The 12,992-nt window shown below is 43.4% G+C and overlaps 1 protein-coding gene across 1 annotated transcript in view; it reads left to right on the top strand.

Annotated features, from left to right (window-relative positions):
* The window catches only part of LOC128381568 (protein shisa-6), a 68,194-nt gene extending 55,507 nt beyond the window's left edge, over positions 1-12,687 (top strand). The window contains exons 5-10 of the mRNA XM_053341605.1: positions 2,992-3,054; positions 4,369-4,389; positions 8,161-8,313; positions 10,600-10,703; positions 11,785-12,430; positions 12,470-12,687. Coding sequence (XP_053197580.1) covers positions 2,992-3,054; positions 4,369-4,389; positions 8,161-8,313; positions 10,600-10,703; positions 11,785-12,430; positions 12,470-12,687 — 1,205 coding nt within the window. The remainder of the gene's footprint in view (positions 1-2,991; positions 3,055-4,368; positions 4,390-8,160; positions 8,314-10,599; positions 10,704-11,784; positions 12,431-12,469) is intronic.
* Positions 12,688-12,992: the final 305 nt, after the last annotated feature.

Here is a 12,992-nt window from a genome sequence, read left to right as displayed (position 1 = left end):
AAGGCAACACACTACGACGGGGTCTCCATCTACCGCCGCCTCCTCCTCACATACAAACATACGAAACCCACGCCCGCATATAAACACCACCATACACACACACGTTCCTACACACTGCTGAGAATAGCTGTCATTCATCAACTTTCTCTGTACAATGGGCTCAGTAAAGGTCCCATCTTTCAACTAAAGCACCTCCACACTGCGGTGCCCAGCCGAGCGCTGAACCACTGCATCACGCTCCCTGTCATCCGCAAACACTCCGGCACAGTAGGATGGATAGATGATTGGGTGAAACTGTTGTTTATTCTCTGAGTTGAAATTAAAATGGCTCTGCTCGCCAGATGACAAGACCGCAGACTGTTACTGCTGATTAGACCGACCTCATGCATACTAAGAGCCAGAGGAACAGGGGTAATGACCAGAGATGGAGGACTAGTTTACGGTAGAGGAGAGCGCTCAACGTGCTGCACCGCACTTAAGAAGACATGTCAATGAAAAAAAAACACAAGCAAATAGAGAAAATGTCTTCAGCACTTCCCCAACATATTTGCCACAATTAGATCAAATGTTGCAAAGAGAGCACCTTGACACATGTTGCTTCGACACCCTACAAATACAGAAATAACTCCATGAAACAGAGTTACACATGACATTTTGGGGGGGACAATAAAAATTGATGGTAATCAACTTGAGGTCATTGTGTGTCTTAACGATAGAACTCAGGAGTGTTATATATCAACTGAACCAACTCCATGACAACTAAGCAAACTCCACTGAAGACACAATGACTGTGTGGTTTGGGGCAACTTGGGGCATTTTTGAGCAATGCAACAAGTCTTAAACAACATTAACATGGTGTCACTTTATAAATGTATTGTGTTGGATGTTCACAAGCAGTTCTTGAAACATTTGGGGCTTGTTCCAGCCCAGAAATCACCCGACATTTTCACCATTTAAGTTATTTGAGTGTCACAATAATATGAGATGTGGTACACTGTACGCTACTAAAATGTTGGGTTTGCACTATTTCATTGGGCTATAACAGTCATCATATGTAAAGGTGTGCCTTGGAAATACTTGTTGTTATGAATAGTAGGCCTCATGACAAAAACGCTTGAGAAGCACTGAGCTAGACTAGCTAGCTAGCTAGCTAGCTAGCTAAACAGCCTGATCTTCATCACCTTGAGTTTGTAGATGAGTTAGTGGCTCATCTGCTGCTATAGCAACAGAAATTAAGTCTTCACCACCTCCTCCTCATTGCCTTCATCCTTTTTATTAGCTAGCTGGCTACCTGGCCACTAGCTGATAATTCTCTGTGGATTTGTCACTGGGACTTCTTTCACATTACACTGAATAATTTGACCAATTGTTCATACCCATTCATACTAATTTAATGGGTGGGTATGCCTGTTTTGTTTGTAAATGGGTGATGAGACATTCCTAGCGATGGTTTCATGCTATTCTGCCACTCACGTTGTGGCTATGCGAATTCTGCTCCTCTGTCTCAGATCTGTTAGTTAGCAGCTATGCTCCTCCAGCTGGTTGTGTTTTAATCTACCACAGGTTTTGTCAGATCTAGGAAGAAGTGTACTCTTCTACTGTGCACAGTAAGCACTGAATAATCTGCTAATTATCTCAAACTAAACAGAATTTAAGGGCATGAAAAAGAACATAATGACGAAAGTACGTGGTTGCCTTTCATAAGAGGTTACTGTGTGTTAAACAGCTGCTCTTGTTTTATTGTGGTCCTTTTGTAAATCATGTTCTATGTGTTGTATTTGATGTATTTTTAATGTTGTGTCTTCTATATGGCTTGGCAAAGTCGCTCTGGTAAAAGAGATCTTTGATCTCAGTGGGACTTCCGGGTAAAATAAAGGTAAAATGTAAAAATAGCCTACTTGGTATTAAGTGAAGGTAACACGCAAAGAAATGTAGCAAATTTTTCATGAGGAAGGAAATGCATTCAAAACATTTGTTAGACCTCAAAGATACTCACGGTTCATTTGGTGGAGCACCCTGGTGGCTTAATGGTTTAGGTGCATGTCTGTTGCATGTAACTGCAGTGTTTTTCCCCCCCTACCCCCAAGCCCCTACTGAGTGATACTGAGTGTTCAGTGTTTTGCATGGTGTACAGTTTGCCTTTAATCACTAACATACCATGAAAACTTGTTGTTCTATATGCTCTGCAGGTTTTTTTGTATTTGGGGCGTGTTCCTTCATGCTGCTCTATGTGTTGTGAGATCGGTGAATGTGTTTCAGAAATTAGCTCGTGGTTCATCAGTTTGCAGCTGCTGCAAAATGTGACGTGTGTTGTCACAGTGGTGAAGACGCTTGACTTTTGACTCAGTTTGGGGTTTCAGCAGCAGTTAATTTGAGGCTTCTTTTTTTTCCCTGATGAATGCATGGATTCATCCAGTCTCTGTGTCTTTACTCTTTAATAATGCAGTTTTTAAAGCATACGAGAGGCTGCTTGTTTCAGGACAGGATGTGATAAATATTGTATACCAGCCCTGTATCTTTTTTTTATTTTTTATAACTTCTTCCCGTCTGTAATGTTTCCACTGTAGCCTTTGACTCTGTGAATTCTGTTTGATGTAAATGTTTTGCAGGGTAACACTGAGGTTACACAGTAGACTCCACCTACTGTAGATTCACTCATCCCACAATCTTTCTCATCCTTATAAATGTCCATACCCTTAAGTTGAGGAAATTAAAGGGATATTTCACCCACTAAATAGGTTTCCTAGCAATTGAAGAATAACAATGTGGATTGACACTCTCCATTTAAATGCACACACTTCTGTTTAGAAGTCTGTTTTTAGATTATTCACAAAATATAAAAACCTAACTACTAAATGAAAAGTTTAAGAGCATTTAAGTGAATTATCTCTTCAATTGTCACCCTCACACTGCAAACAGTCTGTATTTGGTCTGATACAGAACATCCCTCATGGACACTGAACGGATCTTTCATTGCTTTTGTCATTGCAGGTACCCATCAGCACAACTATAACCATGTGGCTCTAGGTAGCCCTACACGCACACCTAAGAATGGTAAGAACATCTAGCAGGAGAGACTTTTAGAGCAGATTCACAACTCAGCTCGGTGTTTGAAATTGAAGTCTGGACCCAAGTATTAACTTGAAGATATTGCTTGACATGCATACATGTGAAAAAAACTCCTTGACATGCTCCTTTTTTCAATTCAGCCCCGCCGCAAATCTATTCTGTTATTGAAAATGAAGGCTTTTTTTTTAAAAGATTGAATCTTGGAAGCGTCACATCCCATAGTCATGAACGTTTTTTTTTTCTTTGAGCGAAACTAAAAGAGGGGAATCAAATTGGCTGAGGATCAAGTTAATGTTCTATCGAGGTCATCCTGTCCTCTGGTTGACGGAGCGTGTGAAACCCACAACGTTCCCTGCTGTTATCCCGAGAACAAAAGTTATCGCCATAACCTCACACAGCCCCCCTGTGAGGAGCATCGCCCTCAACTGGTTTTTATTACCGATGTCATTCAGCTGTTTGTTCAAATGGTTTTTGTGAGAGAGAGAGAGAGAGAGAGAGAGAGAGTGGAGGCTGGCCCCGGGTCGCAGACTGGCAGATGTGAGGAGTAGTGGTTGCGTAAGGATGCAAGGTGGAGGCTGGAGCGAAGACACAGCAAAGATAAAAGGGAAGAAAGGAGGCCATAAGCTGAATATTCACTGCCTTCTGTATTTATTAAATCACTGTGATCTTGCCATTTGATTTATATTCTGTTTGTTTCAACCACAAAACTAAAAAAAAAAAAAAAAAAAAAAAGACAAGCTAGCTCTCAAGCACTTAGGGGCTATGCTGGAAATCTGCAGCTAGAATAGCCCCCTTTTTTATGGACATAATTGACCATGTGGTCCATTGTACACACACACACACACACACACACACACACACAAAGATAAGCAAACCCCAACTGTGGAGAAATGCCTCGGAGATCTATGGAAAACATGAAAAATCCATTTCAACAACACATCTAACACAGAGACTTTGATCACAGCCCCCTGAAAGGCTTCAAATTTCAGCACGCAGTGTCTTTTCTAGATAAAGCCACTGCCACAACCCCCCCCCCCCCCTTCCTTCTCCCCCTCCCCACCCCCAAGCGGCCCACGACTGAAACAACCAGGAGATACCGCTGCAAATCACAAGCAGAAAATGCGCACAAGTGTGCATCACACGCCTCAGGAAGTGAAAGCTGATTTCATTTGAATTCTTTTTTTGGGGGGGGGGGATTCTGTACTGGTCATGCTGAATATGGAGTAGCTTCTTGTTTTATTTTCCCCTCACCGTCAACATGTTTCTGAAATATTTGTTTTTTGGCTTGGGTTTTGGTAGCTCACCGATCATTGAGGCGTGGTAAGTCATACATACATCCGTTTTAATTTAGTGTAAACACTCATTCATTACATTCCAGCACACGTGTGTGTACACATACACCACAAAACCAACCCCGACGTTTGTGCATTCCTCTCTTCCACTGGAGTTCAGTGTGGTTTCAGACCTGATTTAAATAGCATTTGCATTTATTTTAAAGTGCTTGGACAAGCAGATTTGTGGGGTATAACATGGAGGGCAAAAAAATCTAAGAATGCTTTTGATTTAGTTTGATTTATTTCCTGTGATTGTTAATCTGTTCTACACAAGATTCTTCTATATTATTCTGTTTAAATCCTGTGAAAACACCAGAACTAACTATCTCTGCCTCTCTTTACTTTCCTATTCTGCCTGAACACACAAACAGGATATACACAAGTCTTTAAAAACAGCTCACAAATATTAAGAGTCTTTCTCAATAAAGGCTCAGTGATTTCATAAAGCAGCCAGGCACTGTAGTGTTACTAAAACTGGAGTAATTACATTTGTTGGGAAATATTTGAGCTGCATATCAATACACATTAGATCCCTTAGTGAGTATTTAGGGCAGCTGGATGGTGTTTTTGTAGCCTGGTTATGAATTGTTCAGCACTTCAAATAGGTCTGCTGTTGTGCTCATTGCAGCTATTTACGATTGTTTCTCAGACTGTGGAGAACAATCAGAGCTCGGTAGCAGATTAAGAACGGTGAGGTCATCTCCCTATGTTGCTAGCTACAGCAGTAAAAAGAGGTCATGAAAACTATAATGACCATGAGTGAGATCAGCTGACTTTCAGAAATGACAACTCAAATTCTTGTTATACTTCCGATCTCCATGAGCAACATTGACTGCCCCTGTGTCGACTAAAATAGACAGTTTTAAATTCGATAGCCCGCTTAAAAAGTCACTAGGTCTCAAGATGACATCATAAGCTAATTTGCATGTGCATGATGTAATTACAGCGCAATCTGCGCGGCCATAAAAGATTAAAAATTTAAAAGACTGAAAACGAAACTATCTGCTAGCTAGCCTAATGATTACATATTCTTATTCAAGCAGCTCTCATCTGATCTACATGCATCTATATCTGCCTATACGTGGATGATGCAACTCTTTATAATTCAAAAATAGAATGATTATTTAATTCAGAATAAAGACAGGAAGAGATTGGTCACACAGGTATGCACATTGTCAGCCTACGCCTAACTTTCGATGGGTGCTACTAAAATAATGCCCCATTCCAAACAGATATGGCAAAAATGAACAATATCAGACTAAATGAATGTAGTCAGGCAGCAACTACACTGGTGTCATAATACAGGAACATATCACCCAGTGCAATACTTGAAGGTTCATTGTGTTTTTTTGGTGTTTTCATGGGATTTCTACATAATAAGAATAATACAGAATATCTCCAGCTTTCTTGAAAAGCACACGCTAATATTTGCAAAGACTGTTTGAGCCAGGTCTGAGCGGTTGTACTGTCCGTTGTGATGAAGCAGTGAAATGTGTTTACTATTGAGATAGCTATCAGCATGCACAGTCTGAGTCAATTCTTCCCTTATTGATGCAGTGTGGCAGACAGTCCACTCCCAGATTTGTTCACATCCTTCGAACTCCCCCTTTCCTGCAGCTTCAGGACCCCCTGCTGTCGCTCCGGCCCTGCCGCCACCTTTTCCGTTCTACTCTCTTCAAGCTTTCCTCCTGTTCACCCTTCTTTTTCCCCCCTCCTTTCATTCTTGTATTTCAGTCTTATACCTTTTTTTTTTTAGCTTCTCTTATCTCCATCTCTTCTCCCTCTCTCCATCCTGCAGCAGTTACTAAAGCCCTATTTTTATCTGTCCGTTGGAGGCTGGTCTGGAGCCGCACCCATGCCCGCTGCTCTGCACTGCGTGACAGACTCACAGCTCACAGGGGAGAGCGAGATAGCACAGGAGCGAGGAGGAAAATGAGAGAGGGGGGAATACTGAATGGACATAGAAAGAATTAAGGAGCGGAGGAAAGTGGGTGGCGGTATGGCAGGACAGATAAGATTGACAGAGCGTGGAAGACGACGGTGAATAGGACGGACTGCGTATGCTTGTGTGTGTGCATGTGAGGGGGAGAGAGAGAGAGATAAAGAGAAAGACGAGAGCAAGAAAAAAAGAAGGTCCTGTCACCCCCCCCCCCCCCCCCAAACCCCCAGTCCCCCCCTCTCTCCTGTGCGTCTTCCTGGCCTCATATCACGTCGCATCAACAGCCAGTCCAGGCATTGCTCCCAATGCTCCCGTCCCAGATCACATCACAGCACTGTCACGAGCAGGGTCACTCTCCAGCAGACATCTGTTGTTTGGTGTGTTGTCTTGGTTTTTTTCCCCTTCCTTTTCTTTTTTTGGACCGCTGTTTCCTCCCGTCAAACCTCCCATCACTTGTCGAGTCAGTCCCGCACCAAATGTTCACCGAGTGCCTGATGTGACCGCCTTTACCCCCCCCCCCCCTCCCCATCACTGCCACCAGCACGCTGGAGTTTTAGATATGCAACCATTTCTCCAAGGCAGATACACACTCGACTTATTGGTTGAGGTCAAGCTCTGGTAAAGAAATGTTTAATTAACTTTTAGGGTTTCGTGGGTCTAAATGTTATTCCTCTTTAAAATGCCAGGATATAATTGTGATAGGTACTAAATCACTTTTAATTCATGTGTTGTTCTAAAAACAGTGAAACTAATATTCATTTTAGGTTTGAGTTCTTCTAGCTGGTTCATTTTGGACCGGTAAATAAACTACCCAGATTCGCTACATTTCAAAGCTAACAAATCTCTTATAGCATATGTTGAACTTAGTGTCTTTTTTATTAACTAAGGTCAGTGGATAAAACACTGACTGTCACTTTTGCCACTTAAAAAGACAAACATATGCCACAGCAAATTTGGCATACCAAAAGGCCAAAATGAAACTTGGCTTTGGTCTAGTTATTGTTCTCTCTGCAAGCTGGTGTCTTTGTATGGCCCAAGATTGTTAGAGAATCAAGCAGCAGTTTACCTTCACGAGTAGACTGTTTGTCTTTGAGGTTCTCTAACAAACAATGCGGCACTACGTCACTTTTAGGACTCTGAATCATCCAATTAAACTTTCATGAATGCAAGTCAATAATTCAATTTAACAGCGTCATAGTTCTGAATTGGGACATTCAGTACTTGGAAGGAGTGATTTCAACAAGGTGTGCAAAAGTTGGATAAGATGCGACTGGACTCCAAACCCAACAGAAAAAAGCTTAACTCCGAAATAGACTTGATGAAAGTGTTTATGAGTAAGTGTTGAAGGTAATTTAAACCCCGAAATTCCATCAGACAATACCAAGGGCATGTCCTCTCTGTCCTCAATGCTAGCGACTTCACTGGCAACAATAATGAACAATGTACATCCCTCATTGTTCAAAAAGGAGAATCTCTGGCATCTGTATTCTTTCTAATATTTTAAACTGACAAACAAAATAGTTTGGCTTCCATGAATCTTAAGGGTCTTAAGCCAAAGAACATTTCAGAATGATTTTGGAGCACCTCTGCATCCAGGAAGTATTTGTATGACTAAAACTCCAGCTTGCCTTCCAGCTCACTCTTCCCTTCTCTACCTCAGCCGGCGGTCTTCCACGATGGTCGCCCAGGGTTCTCATCTACCTGTCTACCTTTTCGAGGGTGGGTGGGGGGGTTGGGGGTGGGAGGAAGAATCCATCCTGCCCATTTTTTTTTTCTCTTCCCTTTTCTGTGTCTGTATATGTATGTATGTGTCTCCAGAAAACAATCGGATAAGCGGCATCCTGACCTCGCAGACGGAACCCTACGACCTGTCTTTCTCACGCTCCTTCCAGAGCCTGTCTCACCTGCCGCCCTCCTACGAGGCGGCCGTCAAAGCCGATGTCAGCCGCTTCTCGTCCCTGAAGAAACTCAGTAGGTCCAAGTTCACTGCACTAATGCAAGAGTAGGCTCCCTGCCCTGATGCCCTGCATGATAAAAATACTGCATTAAGTGTGCTTTCCTGACTCCTGACTGGGACTTACTGAGGGGCTTCCGAAGGGTTTCAGCTGTGAAAATGATTTGCCTGCTGTACTAAAGGACATCAAGCTGTAGAAAAATAGCTCTTTCTTCTGGAGATTTTTGCAGCTCCCATTTGAGTAAAGATTTCAGTGGATGGAGAACCGTGAATCAGAATCAGAAAATACACATTTTTCAACTCTGATCCTTCATGAAATCAGCCTAGTCATCTCAAGAAACTATGAGTCATTGATATTCCATGCTTCCCTTGTCTCCACTTAAAGGCTGCAGCCACTATTTCTCTCGGAGCGTATAAGTACATTAAGTGGCTTCTTGTGCCTGGCCCGGCTCGGTATTGATTTAGTGGTGCTACGCTGGATTTCTGCTGCGTAATGAGGTCTCATCTCATGACATTCTCTAAAGTGGAACGCAAATATTCCTTAAGGCTTGTGTAATTTCATCATGCCTGCCCCACTTCATTGCTGGCTCGCAGTCAAAGTGAAGGATGACGATCTACAACTCATCCCCCCCGTCAGAGCTCACTCCACACTGGCTCCCACTCCTAGCTGCCAGGCACCATTTCAAACAAAATGGCAAAATGGGTTTTTTTGCAGGAATGCATTTCTACATTTGCTGGTTCTAAGTTGTAGAAGAAAAACAAAACAATCCCTGTGCTTGAAGAACGCTTGTGAGAATTAACATAATAGTTCTTGATAAGCGGTATGAAGAAATCCAAATGAATTCAGTTGTCAAAGATAGTAGCCCAATGGAAGAGACAGTGTTAAAATAGGAAAAATATCCTCAGGCTGTGTCCTTCAGTCTTCACAACTTTCTTTCTGCTTCCAAAGCAAATTATTTGTTGCAGCAAACAGCCAAAAGGCTCTGCAGTTTTCTTTTTGTTGCTCAACTAGTGTCTGGACACTGATAGATCATGTTGGATTGAGCTGGAGGGAAGATAGAGCAGCGTTTTCATTGTTGGGATAATAAAAGAGAAGAATGCTACTGCTTATTAATGCAAATTGGTATCAAACTGAAGAAAAGCATTTAGCCCATTGCAACTCAGGACAGTATACATCACCAGTTATTCATTCACTCTATGGTAATATGGTTGATGAGTTTGCAATGCCCTGCGCAGATTTTTGAAGACTATTATCCATGAGAAAGGAACATCTTGTTTTTATTATCTCTCATAATGAATCGATTTGCAGCACGCACCCATGGCTCGCCGCTGAAGGGGATTTTGGCTGAGTGTAATCTTGACAGGTGGTGTGAGCAGGATTGCACCCATTATTGAAAAAGAGAGGCTCACACTCCGAGTCATCTGTGAATTCTCCATAAGAAGGTGGAAGGGTCTGCTCTCTATAATTTATTTCTATCATATAAATGACATTAGTGTTCACCTCTTGACTTAGTGTGACGCTTAATCATTCATGCTTGATTTCAGAGAGAATAAAGAATGAGCTTCTTTGTAACAATGGACTTATAAATGTTTCCATTTTTGAATAATTCATGCTGCATTTCATTTTTTTTGTCAAAATGTCTGACACAGTTTGTGTAAATGTATGACACGTCTTTATATGCATGGGTTTGTGTTGTATGGCATGAAGTTGGTGCTACATCTACAACTACACTCTACTGTGTCTGGAAATGTACACGTTTCTTTCTGATCTGCTTCCAAATGCATGTTGTAATGGTTTGTACACATATATTAGGATAAGAAACATCCACTCAAGGACATGAAACACTTGCTGTTCTCGATGTGAAGTGATTGTGCAATAATACAATTAGCTTTCCAGCATGTGTATCTGAAGTGCCTGCGTGCTTCCCTCCATATCTGGATGAAATGACAATGTTTGTTTATAGACTTTCACATGACCTTTGAAAAGTTTGCCCCCACAGCCAGAGCTGCCAGTAGAATCCCTGATGAAGCCTGGATGTGTGGATGTTATGTGCCTAGCATGTAATACGATCTGACTGCCATTCCTCTGTGTCTATTTTCTATTCCCCTCCATGAGCTTGGAAAGGTGAAACACAGATGGGTCCTTCAACACTATTCCCTGCATTGTGTGCAATGTTCTCCAATCCCACTTTATCCAATTTCTCCCCTTGCATTCTAACACCTATCCCCCCTTTGCTTTCACTCTCTGAATCCCCTCTTCACCTCTTTCTTCTGTTTTTTTCCCCCCGTCTCCTCAGCAGCAGCAGATAAAGAAGTGGATGACTACTATACTCGTAAGCGCCACCTGCCCGACCTGGCAGCAAGAGGCACTCTTCCCTTGCATGTTCTCAAAATGAGTCAAGACCAGGTGGGTACACAGGTGCTCAGCGCTCAAAACAAGGTCATGTTCTCTACTTCTTATGCATCTGTGAGTCAAAGCAAGTGTACTTTCTCAAGTAAGCCATCCCAGGGTAAATGGTAAATGGACTGTATTTAATGGAATCTACTTATAGAGCTTTTCTAGTCATGATCACTCAAAGTGCTTTAACACTACATGTCACATTCACACACATTCATATGACAGGAGCTACCACGCAGGGTGCCAACCTGCTCATCAGGAGGAAACTAACCATTCATACACATTCATACACTGTTGGCACAGCAACAGGAGCAATTTGGGGTTAAGTATCTTGCCCAAGACATGGACATGTGGACTGGAGGAGCCGGTTCACAACAACCTTCCAATTGTTGGACGACCGCTCTACCTCCTGAGCCACTGACGGTCTTAAAATTTGAATTTATTCGAACCAATTCACATAAGGATCTTGATTTTTATCTCCTACAAGAATTAAATAATCACCTTTGCCAGATGAACAGGACGTATATTGTCAGAGACTAAGGTTAGCAGAGCAGAGCAGCAACTCCAGCAGAAACAAATGAGACTGACTGACCAACAAACACTCAGCATTAAACAACTTAAACCAACTGTGAGGTGAAGAAAATAACTGTTTCACCTCAGAAGCCTGTGCCTGCTCAGCCTCTTGGACAGCGATGGCTTTCCAGAGCTAACACTAGATGTAACATTAATAACACAGTGGAGCACTCCACCTCCCCCTCATTAAGTTTTTCTTATACAGACAGGGGAATGTAGGATGCTTTCAAATTAATTAATTCAATAATAATGCAGTTATCTTTTTAAAATAAAAAGGCTTCGGACCATTTATCTTAATTGCCAGTTATGTCTCATATTGTATTTCAGTGGACTAGAGACACCAGTTAATGGTCTGGCACAGAGTATACTGAAGCAAGAGACTGAAAATTGTGTCTACTTTTCTATTCATTCGATAGAGAATCAGTTTTGAATCGAGAATTGTGAGATTCCCAAAGATTGACACCTTTTGCCCCTCTGCCTGGAAATAAACTCAACTCATTCATCTTTTACTCTACAGCACCGGGACCAGCAGCTCCAGAGCCAGCCCCCGCAGTCCTCCATCTCCCAGGCGCCTTCCCAGTCCCAGTCCTCATCGCAGCAGGGTCAGCAAAGACAGAGGCCTCGTCGCGTCCAGAGGGCCATGTCCCAGGACCGTGTCCTGTCCCCACAGAGGGCCCCACAGCCGGATTACAGCGTGTCTTCTAATGGTATGTCCCCATATGGAGGCCGGATCCTTTCAGATGAACAGCTGCTGTCTGCAGAACGTCTTCGATCCCAGGAGCGTCTTCTTCCGCAGGACCGCCACACCTCCCAAGACCGCCTGTACTCCAAGGACCGCATGTACTCCAAGGACCGACTGCTGTCACAGGAACACCTCTACTCAAAAGACCGCCACTACTCTCAAGACCGCCTCTATTCACAAGATCGCCTGTACTCACAAGACCGCCTCCTGTCCCAGGATCCTCTGCTCTCGCCGGACAAGCTGATGATGTCGCTGAAGCGTGGCATGGTCAGCAGCGTCTCCGGTGGGTTTCGTGGCAGCGACAAGTCAATGTCGCGCGCCATCTCACACACGGACGTGTTCATACCAACCACGCCTCTAATGGATCGCTACAAGATGACCAAAATGCACTCCCATCCCAGTGCCTCTAATAATGGTGGCAGCAGCGGCGGGGCGTCGGGAGCTGGACCGGGAGCAGGAGGTGGAGGAGGAGGTGGAGGAGGCGGAGGAGGAGGAGGAGGAGGCGGCAGCGGGCACTCCAACACTTTAGCCATGAACCAGACTGCAACTAAGAGGCAGGCGTTTGCCTCTAGACGGACTCACACTGTGGAACAACTCCATTACATCCCACAGCACCACCAGCAGCAACAACAGCCACAGCACTACCGCACAGGCAGCAAGACTGAGGTGACTGTGTAATGGCAGCCAGAGACTACCTGAACTGCATAGAAAGAAGCACTGCTGTGCACCAGGGGGGGTGGGGGGTCAGATAGATTGAGGTAGGTGTACACTGGCCTTCTATTAGAGTAGGACGGGGGGCAATATCACCGTCTTTGACTGAGTTTCCTACAAAGTCAGAGATTCCAGGACCAAGAACATCCACTATCTTACTGTGAGAGACCGGAAAAACGAGCTACACTGTACAATGCATACACAGGCCCAGCCATGTCTGAAGCCAGAGAGGGTTGTGGATGGGGGAGGTGTAGTATTATCCAGCTAACTTG

The sequence above is a fragment of the Scomber japonicus genome, chromosome 20 (assembly GCF_027409825.1).
Source record: "Scomber japonicus isolate fScoJap1 chromosome 20, fScoJap1.pri, whole genome shotgun sequence".
Classification (NCBI taxonomy): domain Eukaryota; kingdom Metazoa; phylum Chordata; class Actinopteri; order Scombriformes; family Scombridae; genus Scomber; species Scomber japonicus.
This window is presented reverse-complemented; position numbering and strand designations above follow the sequence as displayed.